The following is a 27,063-nucleotide window of genomic DNA, read 5'->3' on the forward strand; positions in this document are numbered from 1 at the left end:
CAACACAGACACTGTAACTCCAGGATTTATGCTCTTAACCACTATTGCACATTGCTGACATACAACTGTAATATGTTTATAGCATTTCATTTCACTAGACTACTAACCTGGTTGATTTTCCAATATTCTACAGTCTGAGCTGCGTTGATATTCACCACTTAAATGCCAACTGAATTCCTGACTAAAAGGGCAGTAGTCAGCAATTTCTACTGAACCACCATAGTAAGGCAAATCTTCTGCAGGTATTCCACTGAGTTCATCAAAGTACTACAAAAAAATTATTAGGAAGACAGGAGAGAAAGAAACATTTTGCATAATCAAAACAGAGCCCATAGGCAATTTATAGCAACCCTCTAATGCTGAATATCACAAAGAAGATATTGATGTAATCTTCTTCATATATAGTTCAACACAAAGATAGTAATATACTACCTCAGGGGTATGTTTATTGTAGTTTTAGAAATAAGCAAAGTAAACTAGTCTAAGTTTTTTACTGGATGACAAATTTGACTAATGTTTTTATAGGATAATTGGAAGGCTTTTAAGAGCTGGCAAAACATAAAACAAGTGTACAATTAAGATTTTAAATAAAATTTACTAGAATTTTAGGAGACTTAATTTATATGTTGTTTTGACAAACTTGAAGAACTAAAACTGAGAAAATTGAAAGACATCACATATGATACTTTTAAAACCAAGGGAACAAGGTACCAGATAAATCTCAAAGACTTCACATTTTGCACCAACTCACTGAATTATAGTACTATGTCTAGAAATATAGTTGCCATCATATGGTGTCTAAAACATTCAAAGAAAAGGCATAAACATATGTAGGAAGCTCAAAATTTAGCTGCAATCATTTTAAATCAGCTTCACAGATATCATTTCTGACTAAAGTATCCTTTGAAAATGACAGGCAGAGCTGAGGCTTTTTAGAGATAGCCATGGCAACGAAAACTTAGATACATGGAACACACTGACAATGTCAGAGGGGAGGGTGGTGGTGAGATCCACCAAAGATTAGCCAAAGAGCATATATGCATATATGTATAGCCCATGGACATAGGCAAACAATGTGGTGAAAGCTGGGGTGGGGAGTGGGGACAGGGGCTGGGTAGTCAAGGGCAGAGGAGGGAAAAAGAAGGACATCTATGATAGTGCCAACAATTTAAAAACAAGACTGAACATGTGGGATCATTTCCTTCACCTTTTAGATCTCTTGAGTGAAACCTTTTGTAAAGTATAACTTCCAAGCCTTCTAATTAATTGGCTTAGAGTACCTCAGTTATTTTCTCTAAAGAACTTTGTTTTCTGTGTAAATCAGAGGAAATTAAAGATGAAGACTTTGGAAGCAATTAGAGAGAAAAACATACAGTTTAAAAATATTTAAATCAAAAAATAAAAATATCTAGATCAAAATAAATATTCTAAGTATCTCTTAACTATTTCTATAAAGCATTGCCAGATATTAATTACTATCAATTAGCACAATGGTTAAAAGAAATGGAGGAATTCCTCAGTTTTGTCTGATTTACAGAAAACAAGGCCTTATAAATTGAAAAACTTAAGAGAATTTACTCTTCTAAGTCAAAATGGAAAATTATTTTTAAAAAGCTGATTCCCCAGATTGTGCCTCAAACAAGTGCTTACCTGGTACTCTTGAGGCAAAGGTTTTGGAAACTTCTGCAAATTACATACTGCAACTGCTCTCTGGTCCTGTCTGCAAGTTAACTGCAATGGATTACTTCTGAGGGTGTCACAGTATGGGCTCAGCATCTGCCTCCTGCATAAAAGGTAAGCACAGCAGTGTAAAACTGTAAAGAAAATATTACAAGTCTGTTCTTTTCCATTATAAGCTTCTCTTTTCCATCAGAATTTCAATACATTTTAATAACTTAAAACCAACTGCTTAATCAAAGTTATAAACTTGTTTTTCAAAGGGTAAGAGGAACACAATGTAGATATGAAAGATTAACGCAAGATGCATTATAACATTATTTCACTGCTATTAAATAAAATCCTGTTTCTCTTTCTCCATGTTTGTCAGTAAAATGGAGACTCAAAGACATGATTTTCATTTTTGATGACAAGTAATGAAAATCCAGATTCTGCTATAAAATACAAATCTTCATAATTAACAAATGGAGTCTCAGAAACAAATGGATATGTCCCCTTTGTCCTGCAGTTACAAAGGGTGAAATATTTTCTATGTCACAATCCAGTTCAAAGCATGTTTGATAATTTGTTAAATTAAACACATTCATAATACAATCTTGTCTTTCTGTACAAAATGAAGGTTATGTGAATATCTTAATTGTAATTCTCCAAAGGCATCAGAATCTGTTGCACTGTCCTATCAAAATAGCCTTCAAACAAACCTGTAACTGATCAGTCAGCTATTGATATTATAATACAAATATATTAATGTCATAATAGTAATGTTATAAAGGAAATTACAGTATTCCTAAACAATATAAATCCCATTAAGACTTGTCTGCCAAGTTGTAACAGGATCACTGATAATTTTCCTTTTCTCTCATATTCTTATTAAGGAAAAAAGTGCAGGTTAGATTTATTTTAAGGGAGATTGATACTTGCCTCATTTAACTTATCAGGGTATAACAACAACAACAAAAAAAGTCTCTAGGGAATTACAGCTTCTTGAGATAACATGTGTAAAATACTGACCAATCTTTGGTAAACCTGAAGTAGCACAGAATAAAAGGAAAGCAAAGGTACTGAAGTCATTACACAGGCTTAGTTTCATACACGGGCTTGTCTGGTGTTAACTTTCCTGAGCTTCAACTACAAGGCCCTCAGTGCCTAGCACATATAAGTTACTCAATAAATATAATTTCACCATGTATACCATTTTAATAAAATCTTCATATAAGGCAATTTTATAACTTTCTATAGTAAAGTTTCTAATGAATGTGACCAGTAGTTCTTACTAAGGCACTTTCTCGATACCATGACATGAATTCCCTTTTTCTCTAAAATAAAGCAGTACATAAATATTTACTTTAATTAAAAAACGGCTTATGGCTAAATAAATAAAAAATAAGGACATTAAAAAATAATGATTTAAAAAATCCCAAAGTTAGAGTTGTGAAAGATTCACAGGCTATATTCCACAGCAGTACTGCCCAGTAGAATTTTCTGTAATGTATCTGTGCTGTCCACAGTAGCCACTAATCATATAGTGGCTACTAACACCTGAAATGTGACTAGTGCAACTGAAGACCAGAATTTTAAATTTTATTTAACTTTAATTTAAATAAACATTTATATAGTCAATTGTGGCTAGTGGCACCATACTCAACAGTGCTTCTCTCAAGCTGATATTAATGCCAAAGAAACTAGGCAAAGGAGTGGGTAATTTATCATTTTAGTTAGAACCTTATTTTGCGTGTACATAGATTCAAGTAATTCAAATAAATATGGCTCTGACTGTGCTCAGCCGTACCATTTTCACACCAGTCACCCAACAATAGAAAAGAAGGGGTGTTGCAGCTGAACTTAGGCAAAGAAGGGTCATGCTAAAATTTCTGTGATGACTTAGGGATATATCTAGACGTGGACAGTGGTGCCAGAAGTTGGCTTCTGTCCTGTAAGTGCTTGTGGACATGAATACTTTATAGGTAGGACATTTGAATTTTATGGCAGGGGTTAACAAAATTCAACTTTTTGTCTGCGATCCTTGCCCACAACCTGTTTTTCTTTCCTTTGTTTCTCCCACAACCTATATTTGTAAATAAAGTATTACTGGAACATGGCCATGTCCATTCATTTTCTCCATGGCTACTCTTGATATACAAAAGCAATGCTGAGAGTTGTGACCACAAACTGAATGATCCTCAAAGCCTTAAATATTTATATTATTTTTAAAAATATTTATTAAAATAAAATATCTGGCTCTTTATAAAAATAAGCTTGCTAATCTCTAGCTTATGGTTCAAAGGACAGGAGAGAATTCGGGGACCAACAGTTTCAGTTCTGAAAAATGGAGAAGAGGGAATTTCCTTCTATTTTGGCTTTAGGTAATCCTATAATTTGAACCCAAAGGCGAAGAGACTTGCAACTATTAAAAGAAAAAATAATCTTTCTAAGCTCTTGCAGCTGCAAAGTTAACTACACACTTCCTTTAACAGTATGGAACAGTAGGTCCCAAATTTTGCTGTACATTGAAATCACCTGGCAATCTCCTTAAAAAAATAGTAATGCCTGGTTCCCACCTCCAAGCATTATGATTTAACTGGTATAGGTAGCAACATGGACATGGAGACTTAAAAAATCTATCTAGATAAGTCCTAGCCAGGTGGCTCAGTTGGCTTGAACATCGCACATCCCGTACACCAAAAGGTTATGGGTTCCATTCCCAGTCAGGGTACATACCTGGGTTGAGGGTGCAATCCTTGGTCAGGGCAACCAAGTGATGTTTCTCTCTCTACCTACCCCGCTTCCTCTCTCTTTAAAATCAACGAACATATCCTCAGGTGAAGATTAAATAAAATTTCTCTAGATGATTCTAATGTGCAGCAAAATTTGGGAAACATTATACTAGCAGATCAAGTTGTAGTGCTGGAGTTAACTAGCTAGCTCCAAAGTAGCTGCAGATGCCTTCTGCTACTGCTTATTAGCTACTATTTTTACCACGGGGTTATAACTAAGATGTCAGACTTCTCCGTAGAAACTCTGAGTAATATAAAGTGCTTTGAGACCTAACCTAGGTAAGAAATGATAAGAATTACATTTTCTACAACAAAAGAAGTACCTGTGATTTAATGGGCAAGGTACTAAACTTGGAGAGAGAAGTTCAAGTCCCAGCTCTGTCCTTCATCAGCTATATTACCCTAGCCAAGTCACTTATCTCAAACTTTTTACTTATCAGTAAAACAAATATATTAGTTTTTTAAAATTATATTTCAAAAAATATATAATTTTTATGAATTATAAGCTAAACAGAAATGTTTTATGTATTTATGAATCATAAGCTAAATCAAAATATTTTACAGTTCTGGCTCTCACACTATAGATTCTTTAAGTATTTGATTTAAAACAAGACTCTATCACCAACTACCATAGAATATGAACTGTTCAGACCATATTTTGAAAATAGTGGCATTGTAGGCTCCAGATAATGAACAAAATCAGAAATTAACTGTGTTATCAAACAATCTAAGGAAATATATTCTTACTCTTTTCTCTGCTGATCAATCCAGAATTTACAGCTCTTCCTGACAAAGTCACAGCCCATTCCTCGTCCCCAGTCTAACTTCTCAGCCATGCTATAATTAGCTTTATACCAGCTGTGGAAATAATTCAAACAAGCACTTTTTATTATTGTCAATTAAAAAGAGCTCCAGCATACTAATGACAGATCTCAACAATGAGAAAACCAGGATCTCAAAAAGGACTTTAGTGACCATTGCCGCAGATAAGCATTACTGAGAAAGCCCTTGCTGCACAGGATCACTGGAGCAGGGACTGGGAAACTTCAGTCTTATGGTGAGGGTATTCACCATTGGAAAAAACATGTTTCCACTGTAATTTCCAAAGATAACACAAGTCACAGAATAGAAACTGGTTAAGGTGGGAGACAAAGGGAATAAGGAACAAAGACACAGGAATAGAATGAGAGAAAAAAAGAGGAGAGTAAACTGAGAAATAAACAGTGGAATTATTAGTTGGCTAGCCTTTACCTAATCTGATTTCAGTTGGTCCTAGCTCTTTGCTTCTCTGGCCTTGAATTTGTGCTGTTTTATCAATTCAGGTCCTACTTGTGATTAAACAATACACCGTTATAATAAGACAAATGAATAAAATATGTAACACTTTTTAAATGTTCTCATTTCAAAAATAAAACTAATTGATTCAGTTTCCTGGCAAATTTAATCACAAGCTTACTTTTATTAGTTTTTCTTTTTTAAATAATTTTTTATCAATTATAGTTGACATACAATATTATATTAGTTTTGGGTGTATACCCCAGTAATTAGACATTATATAACTTACTAGGTGATCATTGCTGATAAATCTTACCCATCTGACACCATATAGTTATTAGAATATTATTGACTATATTCCCTATGCTGTACTTTGCATCTCTAGACTATTCTGTAATAATCAATTTGAATTTCTTAATCCCTTCACCTTTTTCACACATTCCCTCAACATCCCTCCTGTCTGGCAACCTTCAAAATGTCCTCTGTATCTATCATTCTGTTTCTGTTCTGCTTGTTTGTTTTTTTCGATTTAATTGTTGGTAGACATGTATTTTTTGCCATTTTAATGTTCACATTTTTAAATCTTTTTTCCTTTTTAAAAAAGACCCTTTAACATTTCATGTAATACTGGTTTGGTTGGGATGCCTCCTCTAGCTTTTTCTTTTCTGGGAAGCTCTTTATATGTCTTCATATTCCATTCTAAATGATAGTTTTGCTGAGTAGAGAAATCTTGGTTGTAGGTTCTTGCTTTTCATCACTTTGAATATTTTTTGCCACTCCTAGCTGGCCAGTAAAGTTTGTTGAGAAATTAGCTGACGGTCTTATGGGAGTTCCCTGGTACATAACTAACTGCTTTTCTCTCGCTGCCTTTAAAATTCCCTCTTTGTCTTTAACTTTGACATTGTGATTATGTGGTCTTGGTGTGTGCCTCCTTGCTTTCATCTTGGTTGACACTCTCTGTACTTCCTGGGCTTGTATGTCTATTTCATTCACCAGGTTAGGGAAGGTTTCTGTGATTATTTTTTCAAAAAGGTTTCAATTTCTTGCTCTCTCTCTTCTCCTTCCAGCATCCCCATGATGCAAATGTTGGTATGCTTGAAGTTGTTCCACAGGCTCCTTACGTTTATCTTCATTTTTTAGATTCTTTATTTTCCTGTTCTGATTGGGTGGTTTTTGCTTCCTTATATTCCAAATCACTGATTTGATTTTCAGCTTTATTTACTTTACTGTTGATTTCCTATACATTATTCTTTTTTGTTAGTGTATCCTTCATTTCTGGCTGGTTCTGTTTTACGGTTTCTATGTACTTTTTCACGCTGATGAATTTCTCACTAACTTCCTTAAGTTCTCACTAAGTTACTTCAACATCCTTACAACCACTGTTTAAATTCTGTTTAAACTTCAACATCCTTACAACCACTAGTAGTTTGCTTGCCTCCATTTCATTCTCTTTCTTTCCTGGAGATTTCTCCTGTTCTTTCATTTGTCTCTCCATTTTGGCTGTTTCCTGATATTTGTTTCAATGTATTAGGTACAGTTGCTATGTCTCCTGGGCTTGTGGCCTTGGTAGATGTGTGGCCTTGTGACACCTGGTAGAGTGACCTTGAGAAGTAGGTGTCCTTAGGTCCAGTAATGCAAACTCCCCAGTTATCTGAGCTGGGCACTCCAGGTGCATCCCCAGGCCAATCAGCTGTGAGGACCCACTGCAACTGTAGCAGTGGAGCTGCTGTACAGGAGTTGACTCTACAAAGCAGGAATTGCCTCAGTGGGGCTTTGGCACTCATTGAGTTTTCCCTTTGAGTATGTTGCCCATAAAGATGGTAGGGTTGTAAGCTGGTGTGCTGTGAAGCTGTCTACCAGGTGCAATGACTCTAGGGCCTCCCATCAGGTGTGAGGTCAGCCACCATATGCCCTGCCTGGAGCCACCTGGCAAGAGCTACAGAGCAATCTGCAGATAGCTGATACTTATGCTGGGTTTGGAGGTGCTCAGAAGAGGCCAATCTGTGAACCAAGGCCAGCTGCCATGACTGCTGAGACTGGGGCTAGTTAGCAAGAGGTTTGGGGAATACAGAGGCCAGATGCTGCTTGTTGGAGAGATTTTAGGAAGGTCCAAAGCATGAGGCAAGAGAGGCCATTTGTATGGAAAAGCCACTGGAAATGACTTGGGTGGGCCTGCAAGTTGGGTGGGGTTGTGTCTCAGGGAATCACTAGGGCAGGTCAAACAATGTCAGCAAGTTTGATGAAGACTCAGATATGGCACCTATCTGCTGGCTCTGTGTGGGAGGGGTCTCAGAAAACAAAGGGATGACTTCTGGCCAAGATGGAGGCATACATAGATACACTCTGCCTCCTCTCACAACCAAAAGAAAGACAACAACAAATTAAAAAAAAATAACCAGAAATTCCAGAAAATCAAATTGTATGGAAGTCTGACAACAAGAAGTTAAAGAAATATTCACCCAGACTGGTAGGAGGGGTGGAGATGGGCAGCTGAGGTGGAGAGGACGCTCAGGAGGCAGGTGGTTGGTAGGGAAGGGTGGGCAAGGCGGCAGCTGGTGAACGAGGCGGTCCCACATTTACATGCAGATAAACTGGAAAGAACAACTGGGGAGTGAGACAGACTGTGAAACTCAGAGTTCCAGCACGGGGAAATAGAGCCTCAAAACCTCTCACTGAAAAAACCTGTGTGGGTTGCGGTGGCAGGTGAAACTCCTAGCCTCACAGGAGAGTTCATTGGAGAGACCCACAGGGTCCCAGAATGTACACACACCCACCCTCCTGCTGGGAATCAGAAACCCTACCCAATTTGTTTGTGGGTAGTGGGAGAAGTGAGTGAAAGCCCACCGAGAGCTGAGCAAGCACCATTGTTCCTTCTTGAACCACTCCCCCACATACAGTACCACAACATAGCAAAGTGGGTTGCCCTTCCCTGGCGAATACCTAAGGCTCTGCCCCTTGCTACGTAACAGGCACACTGAGACAAAAAAATATGACCCAAAGGAAAGAAAAGATCAAAGCTCCAAAAATAGAACTAAGTGATGAAGAAATAACCAACCTATCAGATGCAGAGTTTAAAACACTGGCAATCAGGATGCTCAGAGAATTGGTTGAATATGGTCGTAAATTAGATGAAAAAATGAAGGCTATGCTAAGTGAAATAAAGGAAAATGTACAGGGAACCAACAGTGAAGAGAAGGAAACCAGGACTCAAGGAAGACATAAACATTTAACTAGAACAGAATGAAGAAACAAGATTAAAAAAAAAAAAAAGAGGAAAAGCTTAGGAACCTCTGCGACAACTTTAAACATTCCAACATCTGAATCAGAGGGATGCCAGAAGGAGAAGAGAGAGACCAAGAAATTGAAAGCTTACTTGAAAGAAATAATGAAGGAGAATTTCCCTAATCTGGCAAAGGAAATAGACTGCCAAGAAATCCAGGAAGCTCAGAAAGTCCCAAAGAAGTTGGACCCAAGGAAGCACACACCAAGGCACATCAGAATTACATTGTCCAAGATTAAAGATAAGATCAGAATCTTAAAAGCAGCATGAGGAAAGGAGTTACCTACAAAGGAGTTCCCTTTAGACTATCAGCTGATTTCTCAAAAGAAGTCTTGCAGGCAAGAAGGGGATGGAAAGAAGTATTCCAAGTCATGAAAGGCAAGGACCTACATCCAAGATTACTCTATCCAGCAATTCTATGATTTAGAATGGAAGGGCAGATAAAATGCTTCCCAGATAAGGTCAAGTTAAAGGAGTTCATCATCACCAAGCCATTATTATATGAAATGTTAAAGGGACTTATCTAAGAAAAGAAAGATCAAAATTCTTAATAGTAATAGGACAACAAACTCACAACTATCATCAATTGAACCTAAAAACAAAAACAAACTAAGCAAACAACACAGAAATGGAGATCACATGGAGGGTTATCAGCAGGGAAGGGGAGGGGGGAGAGTGGGGAAAGGTACAGGGAATAAGAAGCATAAATGGTATGTACAAAATAGACAGGGGGAGTTTAAGAATAGTATGAGAAATGAAGAAGCCAAAGAACTTATATGTATGGCCCACAGACATGAACTTAGGTAGTGGAATGCTGGTGGGAGGTGGGGTGCGAGGTGGAGGGGAATAAAGGGGAGAGAAAGAATGGGACAACTGTAATGGCATAATCAGTAAAATATATTAAAAGAAAAAAAAGAGAAAACAAAGGCCTCTGCCAGCACTTTTGTCTGGCAGAAAGCTGCTGCCCTTCCCCCTGACCCTCTCCCTCTTATCCTGATGTCAGACAATTCAGTTTCTCCCTGTGTCCCTTGCTCCTTTCATGCTACTGCCCAAGTGCTGGAGCTCAGAGGGAGTGAGTCTGAGTAAGTCAGTGCTTGGGCCCTTTAAGAGAAACTGTCTGGTACTCCAGATGCCTTCAATCTCACTTGGTCACAATTTCCACTGGTTTTTACAGCCAGAAGTTATGGGGACTTCTCTTCCTAACACTGAAACCCTGGGCTGGGAGGCCTGGTGTGGGGCCTGGAACCCACGCTCCTCACTGGGAACCTCCGCAGTTGAGATATCCCTCCCAATTTTAAACTGCCATGTGTGGGTGTGGGACCAGTCTGTTCCATGTCTTCACCCCTCCTACCAGTCTCCATGTGGCTTCTTCTTTAAATCCCTAGTTGTAGGACTTCCATTCCGCTAGATTTCAGGTAATTCTGAATGATGGTTGTTCTGTAGTTTAGTTGTAAATTGGATGTCTCTTCTTTATTTTTAATAACAAGGTTATAAAATTATATAAAAGTTTCTTACCTGTTTATATTAAACCTTATTCCTTTAGCATTAACAAGATACTGAATAAAAACACAGGCTCAAGTGCTATGACAAGAGTCATACCCTCCACTCCAGCCATCTTCCCACAAAATCAAACAAAAGAAGAAATATATGATGTAGGATCCTCCAAACTTCCTCTCCTTTCAAAGATCAGAGTTCTTTCACTGACTGAGTGGGAAATCTAAACTAGTCTGGGAATTAAGAAAGTTTTTTTTTTTTTAAAGCAACTTAAAACTATCTTCAATGGGATGAGCATACATTAGCTGAGGAAGCAGGGTGGAGAGGACATTAAAAATAAGGTTTCTTAGTGGCACTAGTGGGTTGTGAAATCAATTTAGGTGGATTTTAATCAACATTTCTCTCTTTCTTTAAAATCAAAATAGTACCAAAAAAGAGGACTGCATTGTATGTAGTAAGGGTAAACATTGTTTCATGAACCTTCAGTTCAGTTTTATGCACAGGGTGCAGCAAAAGTAGGTTTACAGTTGTTTGTATGGAAAATAATACAATTAGATAATGATACAAAAATAAACTCTGTTTTGGGTACTCACAATTATTAACCTACTGTGTTGCCACCCTTCAAGCTAGGTAGGTTCATGGTATTCATGCAGATGGAAAAATATTCATGGAGCTGTTGGGATGTCTGACATGTCTTTATTCATGGTGGACGAGCCATACACACTGCAAGCTGCGTGTCTACCTGCATGTCTCCTGTCATAGCCCTTGATCCCCAGCATGGCACCCATTGTGGCACCTGTCCCCTGTGTGTCTCTCATCATCATCAACCCCAGCAGGCAGTCCCTACCTATCTAAGTACTAGCAGGGAACAAAGACAAAAACTGCCAGAACATTACATAACATAACATAATTCTGTGAATGCCAGTGCACTTCATGTTATGGGAACACTTTATCAGACCCAGTCTCAAAGCTATGAGAACAATACTTATCAGGCCCCTCCAAGGCTATGGGAAACTGCTTCCCTTAGTTACCCAGACACCTGGGTGAGGGAGTCAGCCTGCCTCCACTTATACTACACCTACTTTTGCCCCACCCTATATAATAGCTAATACTTAGTTGGTACTTACAATGTACCAAGCACTGTACTAAGGGTTTTATATATATTAACTCATTGAATCAACATAAAACTCAGTGAGGTATATCACTTTCGTCCCTGTTTTACAGGTGAAAGAACTGAGGCAAAGATAGTGTAAGGGCAGAGCTAGAATCTGAATCTAAGGTTCTGGCTTCAATGTCTGTGGGCCTTTAAAAAAACTGAGATATAATCACATATCCGAAACTTCACCCTTATAATGTGTACAACTCAATGTTTTTAGTATATTCACAAGGTTGTGCAACCATTACCACTATCTATCCTTAGTACATTTTCATCATCCCCCCAAAAAACCATGTACTCATCAGCAGTCACTCCCACTGGCAATCACTAATCTACTACCTGTCTCTATGAATTTGCCCATTCTACATATATCATAGAATGGAAAGCGGTATTTTATGTCTGCTTCTTTCATTTAGCATAATGATCTAAAGGTTGATACATGTTGAAGCATTTAATAGTACTTCCATCTTTTTTAAATCAATTTTATTTTCTAGAACAATTTTAGGTTCATAGCAAAACTGAGAGGAAAGTACAGGGTTCTCATATATCCTCTGCTCCGCCAACATACATACCCTATTCCTCTACCAGCATACTGCAACAGAGTGCTACATTTGTTACAACCAATGAACCTACATTGATACATCCTTATCACCCAAAGTCCATAGTTAACATTAGGGTTCACTCTCAGTATAAATTCTATGGGTTTGGGCAAATGTATCCACAATTACAGTATCATATAGAATAATTTCATCGCCCTTAAAATCCTGTGTTCTTCCTATTCCTCCCCATGCCCCACCTAAACCCTAAACCTCTGATCTTTTTATTGTCTCCATACTTTTGCCTTTTCCAGAATGTCATATACTTGGAAACAGAGTCTTTTTAGGATTGGCTTCTTTTACTTAGTAACATGCATTTAAGGTTTTTCCATATCTTTTCATAGCTGACAGTGCGTTTCTTTTTGTCTCTGAATAATATTCCATAGATTGGATGTACTGCAGTCTATCCATTCACATACTGAAGGACAACTTGGTTGCTTCCAAGTTTTGGCAATTATGAATAAAGCAACTATAAACACCCATGTACAGTGTGTGTGTGTGCGTGTGTGTGTGTGTGTGTGTATACACATAAGCTTTGAATTCATCTGATTAAGTACCAAAGAGAATCATTTGCTTGGTTGTTATGCTAAGAGTCTGTTTAGTTTTCTAACTGCCAGACTGTCTTCCAAATGGCTGCACCATTTTGAATTCCCAGAGGCAATCAATGAAAAAGTACCTGGTGTCCCACATCCTTGGCAGCATTTGGTGTTGCCACTATTATGGTTTTGGTCATTCTAATAGGTGTACAGTGGTCTCTTATTTCAATTTGCATTCCCCTGATGACATATGTGGAGCAACTTTTCATAAGCTCATTTATATTTGCATACTTTTTTGATGAGGTCTTTCTGTTCAGATCTTTTGTCCATTTATAGTTGTGTTGTTTGTTTTCTTAATTGTTTAGTTTTAAGAGGTCTTTGTTTATTTTGAATAGTCCTTTACTAGAAAAGGTCTCTGAAAGTATTTTTTCCTACTTTGTAGCTTGTTTTCTCATTCTCTTGACCCCATTCCTTTTTATGGCTGAATAATATTCCATCACAAAGATATACCACATTTCTTTATCTATTAATCAGTTGATGGCCTTTTGGGTAGTTTCTACTCTTTACTTGTATGAGTAATGCTGCTGTTAACCTTCACATACACATTTTTGTGTGAACATGGTTTCAGTTCTCTCAGATATTATTATACCTTGGAGTAGAATTAGTGGATCATATGGTACATCTTTAACATTTTAGGAACTGCCAAACTGTTTTCCAAAGTGGCTGTACCATTTTACATTTCCATCAGCAACGTATGAGGGTTCTAATTTTCCCACATCCTCATCAACATTTGGTATTGTCTATCTCTTTCATTAGAGCCATCCCAGTGGGTGTGAAGTACGAATAAGATCTGTCATTTTAATTTGCTTTTCTTTTTTTTTTCTTTTTTAACGTTTTGATTTCTTTTTCTTTTCTTTTTTTAAAGATTTTATTTATTTATTTTTAGAGAGGGAAGGGAGGGAGAGAGGGAGAGAGGGAGAGAGGGAGAGGGAGAGAGAGAGAGAGAGAGAGAGAGAGAGAGGGAGAGAGAGGGAGAGAGAGGGAGAGAGAGGGAGAGAGAGGGAGAGAAACATCAATGTGCGGTTGCTGGGGGTTCTGGCCTGCAACCCAGGGATGTACCCTGGCTGGGAATCGAACCTGGGACACTTTGGTTCCCAGCCCGTGCTCAATCCACTGAGCTAAGCCAGCCAGGGCCTTAATTTGCTTTTCCATGAGGACTAATGATGCTGAGAAACATTTTATGCACTCATTGGCCATATGTATATCTTTTTGGGAGAAACAGGTATTCAGATCCTTCACTAATTTTTAAATCAGCTTGTCTTTTTATTGTTGAGTCATAAGAGTCCTTCATATATTTTGGATACTAGAGCCTTATCAGATGGATGATTTCCAAATATTTTCTTGTATCCTATGAGTTGTCTCTTCACCCTTCTCATTTGATGAACTTTTACTTTTTAACTTTGATCTTTATTGTATATTTTCAATTACCATTTAATGCCCTTATAACCCCTCCCACCCAGCAATCAGCACACTGTTGTCCATGTCCATGAGTTCTTTTTCCTTTTTGTTTAATCCCTCCACTGCCTAACCTCTCCTATCTGCTTTCCATCTATGAGTCTGTCTCTACTGCTTCTTAGTTCAGATAGTTCGTTAGATTCCACAGATGAGTGAAATCATGTGGTATCTGTCATTCTCTGACTGGCTAATTTCACTTAGCATAATGTTCTTCAGGTCCATCCACACTGTTGCAAAGGGTAAAATTTTCTTCTTTTGTATGGCCAAGTAGAATTCCATTGTATAAATGTCCCATAGTTGTTTTATCCACTCATCTATTGATGGATACTTGGGCTGCTTACATATCTTGACAGTTGTAAATAACATTGCTAAATTAACATTGGGGTGCTTATGTTCTTTCAAATTAGTGTTTTGGGTTCCTTCAGATATGTTCCCACAATTGGGATCCCTGGGTCAAAAGGCAGACCCATTTTTAATTTTTTGAGGTATCTCCATACTGCTCTCCACAATGGCTGCACCAATCTGCATTCCCACCAGCAGTCAAAAGCATTCCCCTTTCTCTACATCCTCATCAGCACTTGTTGTTTGTTGATTTATTGATGACAGCCATTCTGACAGGTGTGAGATGGTATCTCACTGTGATTTCACTTTGTATTTCTTTGATGATTAGTGACATTGAGCATCTTTTCATATGTCTACTGGCCATCTGTATGTCCTCTTTGGAAAAGTGTCTATTCAGGTCCTTTGCTCATTTTTAAATTGGGTTGTTATTTTGGTGTTGAGTTTTATAAGTTCTTTATAAATTTTGGATATTAACCCCTTATCAGATGTTTCAATGAATATGTTCTCCCATTCTATGGGTTGTTTTTCTATTTTTGTTGATGATTTCCTTTGCTGTGCAAACATTTTTAGATTGATGTAGTCCCATTTATTTTTTCTTTTGTTTCCCTTTCCTGTGGAAATATATCCCATAAAAAATCACTATGAGCAATGTCCAAGGCTTTGCTGCCTGTGTTTTCTTCTATTATTCTTATGGTTTCAGGTCTAACATTTAAGTCTTTGATCCATTTTGAATTTATTCTTTTGTGTGGTATAACAAGGTGGTTCAGTTTCATTTTCCTGCATGTATCTGCCCAGTTTTCCCAACACCATTGATTGAATAAACTCTCTTTAGCCCACTATATGTATTTGCTTCCTCTGTCAAATATTAGTTGACTATAAAGGTGTGGGTTTATTCTGTTCCACTGATCTAGGTGTCTGTTTTTATGCCAGTACCATGCTGTTTTGATTACTATGGTCTTACAGTGTAGTTTCATATTAGGTAGCGTGATTCCTCCAACCTTTTTCTTTTTTTTCTCTAGCTTGTTGTTGCTATGCAGGGCCTTTTGTGGGTCCATTTAAATTTTTGAAATATTTGTTTTAGTTGTGTGAAATATGTCATGGGATTCTTTCTTTTTTTTTTAAGATTTTATTTATTTTTAGAGAGGGGAAGGGAGGGAGAATGAGAGAGAGAGAAACATCAATGTGTGGTTTCCTCTTGCATGCCCCCTACTGGGGACTTGGCCCGCAACCCAGGCATGTGTCCTGGCTGGGAATTGAACCAGTGACCCTTTGCTTCACAGTCCAGCACTCAATCCACTCGAGCCACGCCAGCCAGGGCTGTCATGAGATTCTTGATAGGAATTGTGCTGAATCTATAGATTGCATTGTATAGTATACACATTTTAATGATGTCAATTCTTCCTGTCCAGGAACATGGTATGTGCTTCCACTTATTGTATCTTCTTCAATTTCTTTCTGCAGTGTCTTGTAATTTTCTGAGTACAGGTCTTTTACATCCTTGGTTAGCTTTACTCCTAGGTATTTTACTCTTTTTGAAGTAACTGTTGAATGGGATTGTTTTCTAAATTTCCCTTTCTATTAGTTTGTTATTAGCATGTAAAAATGTAACTGATTTCTGGATATTAATTTTGTATCCTACTACTTTGCTGAATTGTTAACAGTTCTAGTAGTTTCTTGTTAGAATCTGCAGTTCTCTATGTACAGTGTCATGTCATCTGCAAATACAGAGTTTTACTTATTCCTTTCTAATTGGGCTGCATTTTATTTCTTCTTTCTGTCTGATTGCTGTGGCTATTACTTCCAGTACTATGTTAAATAAGAGAACTGAAAGCTGACATCCTTGTCTTGTTCCCTATCTTGTAGTTTTTGCCCATTGAATCTGATGCAGGCAGTGGGTTTGTCATATATGGCCTTTATTACGTTTAGGTATGTGATCTCTATTCCCACTTTGTTGAGAGTTTTTATTATAAATGGGTGCTGGATTTTATTAAATGCTTTTTCTGCAACTATCAATATGATCGTGTGGTTTTTAATCCTTCAATATTTTTGTGTGAATTACATTTATTGATTTGTGAATGTGGTAACAGCCCTGCATTCTCACAATAAATCCCACTTGATCATGGTATATGATCTTTCTGATGCATTGCTATGTTTGATTTGCTAATATTTTGCTGAGGATTTTACCATCTATGTTCATCAGGGATACTGGCCAGTAGTTTTCTTTCTTTGTAGTATCTTTATCTGGTTTTGGAATTAGGATAATGCTAGCCTAGTGAAATGAGTCTGGGAGCCTTCCCTCTTCTCGAATTTTATTAAACATTTTGAGGACAGATGTTAGTTCTCAGAATGTTTGGTAAAATTCACCCGTGAAGCCACCCAGCCCAGGGCTCTTGTTTGTTGAGAGTTTTTTGATTAATGCTTCAATTTCATTAGGTATAATCTGTCTATTCAGATTTTCTGATTATTGTTGATTTATTTTGGAAGATTATGTTTCTAGAAATTTATCCATTTCATCCAGGTTTTCCAGTTGTTGCCATACAACTGTTCACAACATTTTCTTATAATCCTTCGTATTTCTTTGGTGTCCATTGTTATTTCTCCTCTTTCATTTCTGATGTTATTAATTTGGGTCCTTTCTCTTTCTTCTTAATCAGTCTGGCTACAGGTTTGCTGATCTTATTTATCTATTCAAAGAACCAGCTCATGGATTCATCACTCTCTTGTATCAATTTTTTTACTTTATTTCATGTATTTCTGCTCTGATCTTTATTATTTCCTTTCTTCTACTCACTTTGGGGTTTGTTGTTCTTTTTCAAGTTCTTTAAGAGTAGTTAGGTTGTTTATTTGAGCTTTTTCTTTTTCTTTTTTTTTTTTTGAGATAGGCCTGTAATGCTATGAGCTTCCCTCTTAAAACTGCCTTTCCAGTGTCCCACAGATTTTGGGTTATTGTGTCCTCAATTTCATTTGTTTCAAGGCATCTTTTGACTTCTTCCTTGATCTCACTGTTGACCCAATCATTGTTTAATAACATGTTATTTAGCTTCCAGGTCTAGCATGTTTTTCAGTGTTCTTCTTGTGATTGATTTCTAGATACACACCATTGTGGTCAGAGAAGATGCCTGGTATGATTTGTCTTGTTAAATTTATTGAGACTTGTTTTGTGTCCTACTATGTGGTCTGTCCTAAAGAACATTCCATGTGTACTTGATAAGTATGTATATTTTGCTCCTTTGGGGTGAAATGATCTGGGGTGAAATGCTTTGGGGTGAAGATACCAATTAAATCCACTTGATCTAGTGTGTCATTTAAGGCTTCTCCTTGTTGATTTTATGCCTAAAAGATTTATTCATTGAAATCAATGGAGTGTTAAAATCTCCAACTATGACTGTAATTCTATTGATCTTTTCCTTTATATTCATCAAGATTTGCTTTACATATTTAGGTGCTCCTATGTTGGGCACATAAATGTTTACTAGGGTTATATCCTCTTGTTGGATTGTTTCCTTTATTATTACATAGTGTTCTTCTTTGTCTCTTAGTTTTGCCTTGATTTTAAAGTCTGTTTTGTCAGATATAAGTACAGCTACCCCAGCTTTTCCCCCCATTCCATTCATATGAAATATCTTTTTACCTCTACTTTTAGTCCATGTGCATCTTTTCATCTGAGATGTATCTCTTGGAGGCAGCATATATATGGGTCTTGTTTTCTTATCCATTCAGCTACTCTATAACTTTTGTTGGCGCAACTAGGCCATTTACATTTTAGGTGATTACTGACAGATATATATGTAGGGTCATTTTATTATTAGACTGTTTTCCTCTTTTTTTTTCTTCTCTTTTTCTTCTTATTTTGTTCTTAAAGCAAGGCCTTTAACATTTGTTGCAGGACTGGTTTGGTGTTAAACTCATTTAGTTTTTCCTTGTCTGGAAAGCTCATTTGTTTCTATTTTAAATGAGAACCTTGCTAGGTAAAGTAGACTGGTTATAGGTCCTTGCTTTTCATCACTTTGAATATTTCACACCACTCCCTTCTGGCCTGAAATGTTTCTGTTGAGTAATCAGATGACATTTTAATTGGTGCTCCCTTGTAGGTAACTACCTGCTTTTCTCTTGTGGCTTTTAGAATTCTCTCCTTCTCTTTAAGTCTTGTCATTTTAATTATGATGGGTCTTGGTGTTGACCTCTTTGGGTCCAACTTGTTGAGAGTTTTTTGATTAATGCTTCAATTTCATTAGAAATTAAACTCCCTAGACTTGTGTGTCTTTTTCCTTCACCGGACTAGGGAAGTTTTGGTCATTATTTTTTCAAATAGGTTCCTGATCCTTTGCCTGCTCTATTCTCGTTCTGGTATCCCCATGATGCGGATATTGTTATGCCTCATGTCGAAAATGTTTCTTAAGTTCTCCTCATTTTGTTAAATTCTTTTTACTTTTTGCTACTCTGCCAGGGTTTTTTTTTCTACCTTATCTTCCAAATCACTGATTCGATCCTCTGCTTCATCTAACCTACTATTTATCCCTTCTAGTGTGTTATTTATTTCAGCTATTATTCTTTATTTTCTTGCATATCCTTTTTTCATGGTTTCGATATCTTTTTACATGTTGTTGCATATTTTTATAATCATCATTCTAAACTCTCTATCTGATCAATTTCGTACCTCCATTTCATCTAGTTTTTCTTCAGAATTCTTTTGTTCTTTCATTAAGGGTTTGTTTCTTTGTCTTCCCATTTTGGCTGGTTCATCATAATTTCCACCTTAGTTTGTTAAACTAATCAGTGCTAAGCTCCTCAGTGATTAAGCTTATCAGGTGTTAAAAGGATTGGTTGTTAAGCTAATCAAAGTGTCACCAACAGTCAGCTTCAGCTCCACAGATTGGGGCAGATTAATTCCTGCAGGTGCAGCCATTGCTTTCTGTCAGGCTGATGCCACTTGGAGAGGAGTGCCCTGCCTATAAAGATGCCCTCTTTATAGAATGGGAATGACTCAGCACAGAGATCCCGGAAGCTTTTCATTCAGTTTTCTCCCCAGAGCCACCAAACACAAACCCTCTTCACGTGTCTCTAGTCCACTCTGCTGTCTCTATGCCAGAGCCCAGGGTAAGTGGCTGCAAATGAAATTTTGTGCATTGGCCCTTTAAGGGGTTCTTTGCATCCCCAGCCATCTCTCTTTGGCAGACAGAAACCTCCCCTGGCTGGCGTAGCTCAGTGGATTGAGCGCGGGCTGGGAACCAAAGTGTCCCAGGTTCGATTCCCAGCCAGGGTACATTCCTGGGTTGCAGGCCAGAACCCCCAGCAACCGCACATTGATGTTTCTCTCTCTCTCTCTCTCTATCTCCCTCCCTTCCCTCTCTAAAAATAAATTTAAAAAATGGTTCCCTTAAAAAAATTAAAAAAAAAAAAAGAAACCCTATTGTTTTACACAGCTGGATGTAATCTGGGTTCCTTTCCAACTCTGGTGCTGCAGGCTACGGAGCCCAGCTTTGGGTTTAGTCTCCACACTTCTCAGAGGGGAACTCCCCAGCCAGTGACAATACCTCCAGAACTTCAGTTGCCACCTGTGGGAGCCCAGTCAGTCCTCTTGTGCCTCCTCCGAGCACTGCTTACCAGTCCTGTTATGGTGAAGTGGCTTCTTCTGTCTCTCCTTGGTTATAAGGCTTCTCTCCAGCTAGTATTCAGTTGGTTTTTCAGGATGATTTCTCTACAACTTAGTTGTAATTCCAAATTGGTCCTGGGAAGCTATCTTCCACTTATTCCTCCACCATCTTAGATCATCCTCATTTGATTTTCACTTTCTTGATAATGTCTTTTGAAGCACAAAAGTTATTAATTTTGATTAAGTTCATGTTATCTATTTTCCTTGGTTGTTTATGCTTTTGGTGTCAGAGCTAAGAAATCGCTTCCTCATCCAACAGTAAGACTAACACCTATGCTTCCAAGACTTTAATAGTTTTAGGTCTTGTATTTTGGTCTTTGATACATTTTGAGTTAATTTTCAAAAGTCATGTGTGGTAGGGATTCATTTTTTTTGCTTGTGGGTATCCTGTTTCTTTCTCCATTGAACCATCTTAACACCCTTGTCAATTTATTTGCATTTAATACTATGTATGTATAAGTGTACTTTGGTCACAATGTATTTCTTACTGTGTAAAGTACTGTGCCTAATAAACTTCTAAAGGACACTTGTGCAAAGTGCGTGAAAGCCTGTGGGCAGTAGAAAGAACCACTTAAGATATAAGAAGATAGATTTTTAAAAATCTACTATAGTAATCCAGGTAAAAGATAAAAATGGCCTTGATAAAGGCAATAGTGACCAGAAAAGTAGACAGACTTTAAGGATACTAGAGAGTTAAAAATCAAAAAAGATTTATGATTGATTACATAAGAAAAGCGGGGGAGGATGTTGTCAAAGATGGTTGCCGGGATTCTGGACGGATAAATGATAATGTCTTTTACTGGGAGAAGCAACTCAGTTAAGTTACACTGAAGTCACATGGATTTATGAAAATTCATTTCCATGTCTACAATTTAAAAATATTCCCAGAAGTTTAGAAACATATGGACTATGTTGCTATTGTGTTACCTCAGAAGAAAGAAAAACTGTTTAAAAATTCACTAGTGCCATGATTTTTCATTAGTAATTCACATGGAGTAATTCACATACTCGCAGTGCTTCTATACCCAACTGGTATCTGTAAGAAACTAGCATTGTTTATAAAAGGGCTACAAATAGGTTATTAAGGAAAGCAGCAGGACCACTTCTGCTGGCCACTGCTTATTCAGGGATAAATGAGAAAATGTTATAATGGCATTAAAAAAATCCAGCAGTTGTTTTTTCCTTTTCAAATATATGAACTTCCTAACTTGGTCTACTGTCAAGTATGATAATCTGGTAGTAATGATCAGTGCCTAGGCTGTGATTTCTAAAAACTATTCCTATTAAAAGAAACCAGTGCTCCTTGGAAGACTGGCTGATGCCCAGGGGAAATGCGCTGATCTGTGTGGTACATCTTATCACACCAGAAAGCAAGGAAGCTATCGAAAAATAAATCTTGTCAAAAGGACCCAGGAACCAACAAAGGAAAAGACTCCCACTGGAGTTATTAAACAACAGTATTCTATTGCTGAAGGTTCTACTGCTTTAAAAATCAAGAATCTATACATCATCTTTTTTACTTATAATTTAAAAAATTGTTTGGATTAATTTTTCCTTCATATTAGCCTGGTTTTACTTATTGGAAAATAAATCTCATACCAGGAATTTTGTTCCATTCATTACTGCACCTCAGGGCCTCAAATATTTATTGAATGTAGTTGTTATAGGTAATGAATAGCTAACTATGCAAAATTCAAAGAATATTTTGCTTCTGTGTAAAATGCCAGTATTGTTTTAACCTCACCTGAGAATATTTTTTTATTGATTTTGGAGAGAGGAAGAGAGAAAAGGAAGGGGGGGGTGAAGAAAGAGAGAGAGAAACATCAATGTGAGAAAGAAACATCAAATGGTTGCCTCCTGTACATGCCCTGACTGGGGATCAGAACCCACAACCAAGGTTTGTGCCCTGACCTACAACCTTTTGGTGTATTGGACAATACTGAGTCACTTGGCTAGGGCTATCAGCATTTTTTAAAGCTAATATTCATTTCATCTTAATCATAATGTTAATATTCATTTCATTTTAATAAGCAAGTCATATAATACTCTCAAGCTGTCTTACCCAGTGTCCTCCATTAATGCCAGAGTGATTCGAGAGAGGACTCGGTTCTGTGTGTGAGAACCAGTCATTGCTTCATTCTGAAAATCACCAACAGATTTTAATTAGAATACTGGACTCCTTGCAACTCCCAGTAATTTTCATGATTACTTTGATGTATATTTAAAATGTCTCAAGTGTGAGAGGCTGATGAAATATGCACTTAAAATAGTGAAATATATAAGCCTTCTTTAGAATGACAAGACTGTAGCTTAAAGCCAAATCTAATTTCTACCTCAAATGTCTACATTGTGTACAATTTTCCTTTAATGGCAGATAACCAGCATTTAGAACTGCTGGTTCTAAATGTGAGGAAAAATGAGGAAAATGAGGATAAATATATGGGAACAGAAATACTGTAAAAATATTACACTATTTAGGCAAAGTAAAGTGGATGGTTGAGACAGATGCCAAGGTAATAATTACACAGAAATGCTTTTATAACCCTCAACTTTGTGACCACAGAAATACATATATATGCAAAACAAATATTACAAAATCACAGGATCAAAGGATTTGCCTTGAGGGACCTAAAATATCATTAAGGTCTACTATCTACTCAATGTTTTAGTTCATATCATCAAATTCCTATCAGTAGGGTATCTAATGGTAGGGACTTCACTGCTGCTTAAAAAAATGTATTCCATCTTTGGGCAGCTCTGAATATTCTTCACATCTTTATGTTGAACACTAGATGATCTCCTCAAGTACTTGAATATCATCTTTTAAAAATATAGTTCAAGAACACAAAGTTGAGTTCAGAGAAAGCCATAAGTCAATGAAATTAATAAGAGTATTACTCTCAAGTTTTCTACTGAAAAAAATAAATTTTAATTTCTGGTCAATCTACAGCTTTCTAAAGGGATCACTTCATAAAATTGGTTAAAGAAAGTGAACTGAAGCTCACGTGGGAGAAATAAATGTGTCTTCCATAAAATTCTATCACTGATACTTTGTGGTCACCTAGATAAGAACAATCAGACAAGTACTAATTTCACTCTTTTTATAACTTTGCTAACTCAGGTCATGATATATGTAAGCTGCAACTATCTAAGGAGCCAAAAACCTCTAAAATATACATTGATATTCAAATCCTTCACCATTTTTAAATTGGGTTGTCTTTTTATGGTTGAGTTATAAGAGTTCTTTATATATTCTGGATACTAGACCCTATCAGATAGATGATTTGCAAATATCTTCTCCCATTCTTTGAGTGTTTTTTTCTTGACAGTGTCTTGTGACACACAAAAGTTTTTAATTTTGATGATGTTCATGTTATCTATTTCCTTTGGTTGTTTATGCTTTTGATATCAGATCTAAGATACATATGCACCCTTTGAGAAATTCCATTTGCAGTGACTTATCTTTTCTCTTTCTATACAAACAAATCTACCTTGAGTTAACTCCCTAACTCTGGCCCTCTCGAAACCTAATAGAGGCGGAATGTCAACTGTGTTACCAGGCAACACTACATAGAGGGAAAGACCTCTTGATATACCTCTGGACTTAGAATTACTATAAATGAACATGAATAACTATTGGTAAGCCAGTTTGGGTGCAGTGGACTCTTACAGGTATGTCCCTCAAAGGTTCTGGGAGTTATGTCCATACACAGCCCCTAGACTGCTATGTGGAAAACAGGAGAAATCCTGATGGCCATGCTGGCATGCTGTGCTTTCTTTCTTCTATCCTTCTAAGTGAATGTTTTTTCAATGTGGCCTGTTTACATCTTGTTAGTTTGATTGTGTAGTTGAACCTAAGAACTACCACTAGAACAATACTCCTAGAAGGCATTGCAGATATAAATAAGTTGCTCATTACAATATTTTTAAGTAAAAAATTTAAAACAGTTTCAACACAGAAATTAACACAGGAATGTTGTTACGCTTATATAATACTCTACAGCTGTTTTAAAAATGAGTAGATCCAATATACAATCTATTCTGCTAAAGCATGTGTTTCTGTAATATAAATGAGCTCATTGAGACTGACAAATAAGAAAACATCATCATCATAATAAGGAGTCATGTTGGTTCATAATGATGTTTCCCCTGGATTTTAATGTTTGTGCAATGGAGCAACAGCAGCTAAATACAAAGTATACTAAGACAGCTAGACAGAACAGAGAAATGCTATACTGTACATGATGACCATTCATTCCATGCTCTTCCACCTGGTTTAGTATGGCCAGATGCACTGACTGAGAAGTGCTTATCACATGGTTCTCTCTTATCTTTATACAGTTTTACTCGTTTCCTTCATTGCTCAGATTTATAGTCTCCCATCCAGCTATCACTGTTTTTTGTTATTATTGTTTAATGTAAAGAAATACTAGAGTAAATATAGGAGTTTGTTTATTGGAAACATGATGTACTTTTAAACCAAGCTAGTACTTTTATTATGACTTACTGCTTTTCTTAGAGCTTTGGTATTTATTTTTCCCACAAACCTTATTATTTTTAGTTTTCAACTTTGAAGAGGTTTTGTTTTATTTTTGTTTGTTTATTTTAGGAAAGCATACATTGCATTATATATAGCAGAAGCACTTTACTACCTTGGAAAAATGTGTATGATATATCTCTAAGTGAAAAAAGTTACATAAATGTATGAACCCATTTTTAAAAAGGTATGTATATTAAGTTCATATTTCTGAATGGATGTACAAAAAACTTAAAAAGTGATTACTTCAGGAAAGTGGATCTGGAAAGCTAAAGAGGAAAAGGGACTTAAAAGTTTTTTACTTTATACACTATTATAACTATCTGAATAACTTTTACCATGAGTAAGAAAACATGTCCAAATATTTTTTAAATATGTCTAGTAAAATTTTAAAATAAACTGACCTCTAACAAACGCTTTTCCCAATGATTGAGCTCAGTGCCCATACCACCTTGATTTTCAAGTTCCATTCCCTCCAGAATTGGACAGTTAAAATGTCTTCGTGCTTCATCCTAAAAATAAGAAAAAAAAAACCCAATCCTATAAAAGTACAATAAGGAAATGGCAAATTTTCTATCATGCTAGATGTAATAAAGTAGACAATAAAAAATTACTTTGGTTCACTGGCCAGGTGGCTCAGTCAGAACATTGTCCCATACACCAAATGGTTGTGGGTTCAATTTGTGCTCAGGACACATACGTAGGTTGTAGGTTAGGTCCCCAGTTAAGACACGTACAAGAGGTAACCAATCAATGTTTCTCTCTCATATCAATGTTTCTCTCTCATATCAATGTTTCTCTCTCTGTCAGTCTCTCTGTCTGCCTTTCTCTTTCTCTCTTCCTCTCTTTCTAAAATCAATAAACATATCCTTAGGTGAGGATTAAAAAAAAAAGAATTACTTTGGTGAAGAGAGAGAGAACATCTTTTAAAAATATGGGTTTTTTAAAAGATTATTTATTTATTTATTTTTAGAGAGATGGGGAAGGGAGGGAGAAAGAGAGGGAGTGAAACATCAATGTATGGTTGCCTCTAGCACACCCCATACCGGGGATATGGCCTGCAACCCAGGCATGTGCCCTGACTGGGAATCAAACCAGCAATGCTTTGGCTCGCAGGCCTGCACTCAATCCACTAAGCTACACCAGTCAGGGCTAAAAATACGGTTTTTAATTAAATAAAATATTTTCATAAAGTCACACTCTTAGTAAATTACTATTTCTCTTCATATTTTGTCTATTTGAAGATTTTGACTTTAAGTTATATATATTTCAAAAAAGTTATAGATTAGTATCATTTCCATTTGTAACTGTGTGTCAACAATGTTAATTAGGTATAAACTGTTTTTGTTATAGATATAGTATCTGTATCCACACAGTAGGAAAAGTAAGTTCCTCAGAATACAATTTTGTTCATTTTTTTCTGTCTGTCTTTCAGTCAGACACTTCCAGGAATGAAAAATATGCCAAGAGCAGTATAAAAGTTCAGAAGACAGAGAGAGCTGTGTTCAGTCAACAAAGAAGAAAGAAAGAATATGTTTCTGTCATTAAATAAGAGTGTGATGGTTAATATTATGTTCTCTTGGCTGCACCACAGTGCTCAGACATTTGGTCAAACATTACTCTGGATGTTTTTGTGAAGATGTTATTTTTTTTTAATTCTCACCAAAGGATATATTTTATTGAGTTTAGAGGGAGAGGAAGGAAGACAGAGAAAGAAACATTGATCAGCTGCTTTCCATTTGTGCCCCAACCAGGGATTGAATCTGCAACCTAGGTATGTGTCCTAATCAGAAATCAAACAAACCCTCAGCACTCCAACTAATTAATGAGTCTGGCTAGGGCGTAAAGATACTTTTGGATGAGATAACATTCAACTTAGTTGAAAAGATTTAGATGGGCCTCCTCTAATCAGTCAAAGGCATTAAAAAAAAAAAAAGACTGACCTTACTTGAGCACTAAGGAATTCCACTAGCAGACTGCCTTTGAACTCGAACTACAGCTCTTCCCTGAGTCTCCAGCCTGCCAGCCTATCAGCCTACTCTATCAGACTACGGATTCTACAAACCTCCACAATTACATGAGCCAATTCCTTAAAATAAAATCCTTCCACCTCACATCTGTCAACAACACAGCCTATTGGTTCTGTTTCTCTGAAGAACTCTGACTAATAAAGACCCAAATTAATTGACCAGCAATTAGGCAAACAGTACCAGTAATCCTAAGAGGTA

The 27,063-nt window shown here is 36.8% G+C and overlaps 1 protein-coding gene across 2 annotated transcripts in view; it reads right to left on the reverse strand.

Annotated features, from left to right (window-relative positions):
• LMLN (leishmanolysin like peptidase) overlaps positions 1 to 27,063 on the reverse strand; it is a 79,376-nt gene that overhangs the window by 14,460 nt on the left and 37,853 nt on the right. The window contains exons 10-14 of one of the 2 annotated variants that reach the window (XM_028504913.2): positions 25,240 to 25,347; positions 22,361 to 22,437; positions 5,199 to 5,309; positions 1,651 to 1,783; positions 108 to 267 (exon numbers count right to left, since the gene is read on the reverse strand). In XM_028504913.2, the coding sequence (XP_028360714.1) occupies positions 108 to 267; positions 1,651 to 1,783; positions 5,199 to 5,309; positions 22,361 to 22,437; positions 25,240 to 25,347 (589 nt within the window). The remainder of the gene's footprint in view (positions 1 to 107; positions 268 to 1,650; positions 1,784 to 5,198; positions 5,310 to 22,360; positions 22,438 to 25,239; positions 25,348 to 27,063) is intronic. The other variant, XM_028504914.2, reaches the window with a different exon arrangement.

The sequence above is a fragment of the Phyllostomus discolor genome, chromosome 2 (genome assembly GCF_004126475.2).
Source record: "Phyllostomus discolor isolate MPI-MPIP mPhyDis1 chromosome 2, mPhyDis1.pri.v3, whole genome shotgun sequence".
Classification (NCBI taxonomy): Eukaryota; Metazoa; Chordata; class Mammalia; order Chiroptera; family Phyllostomidae; genus Phyllostomus; species Phyllostomus discolor.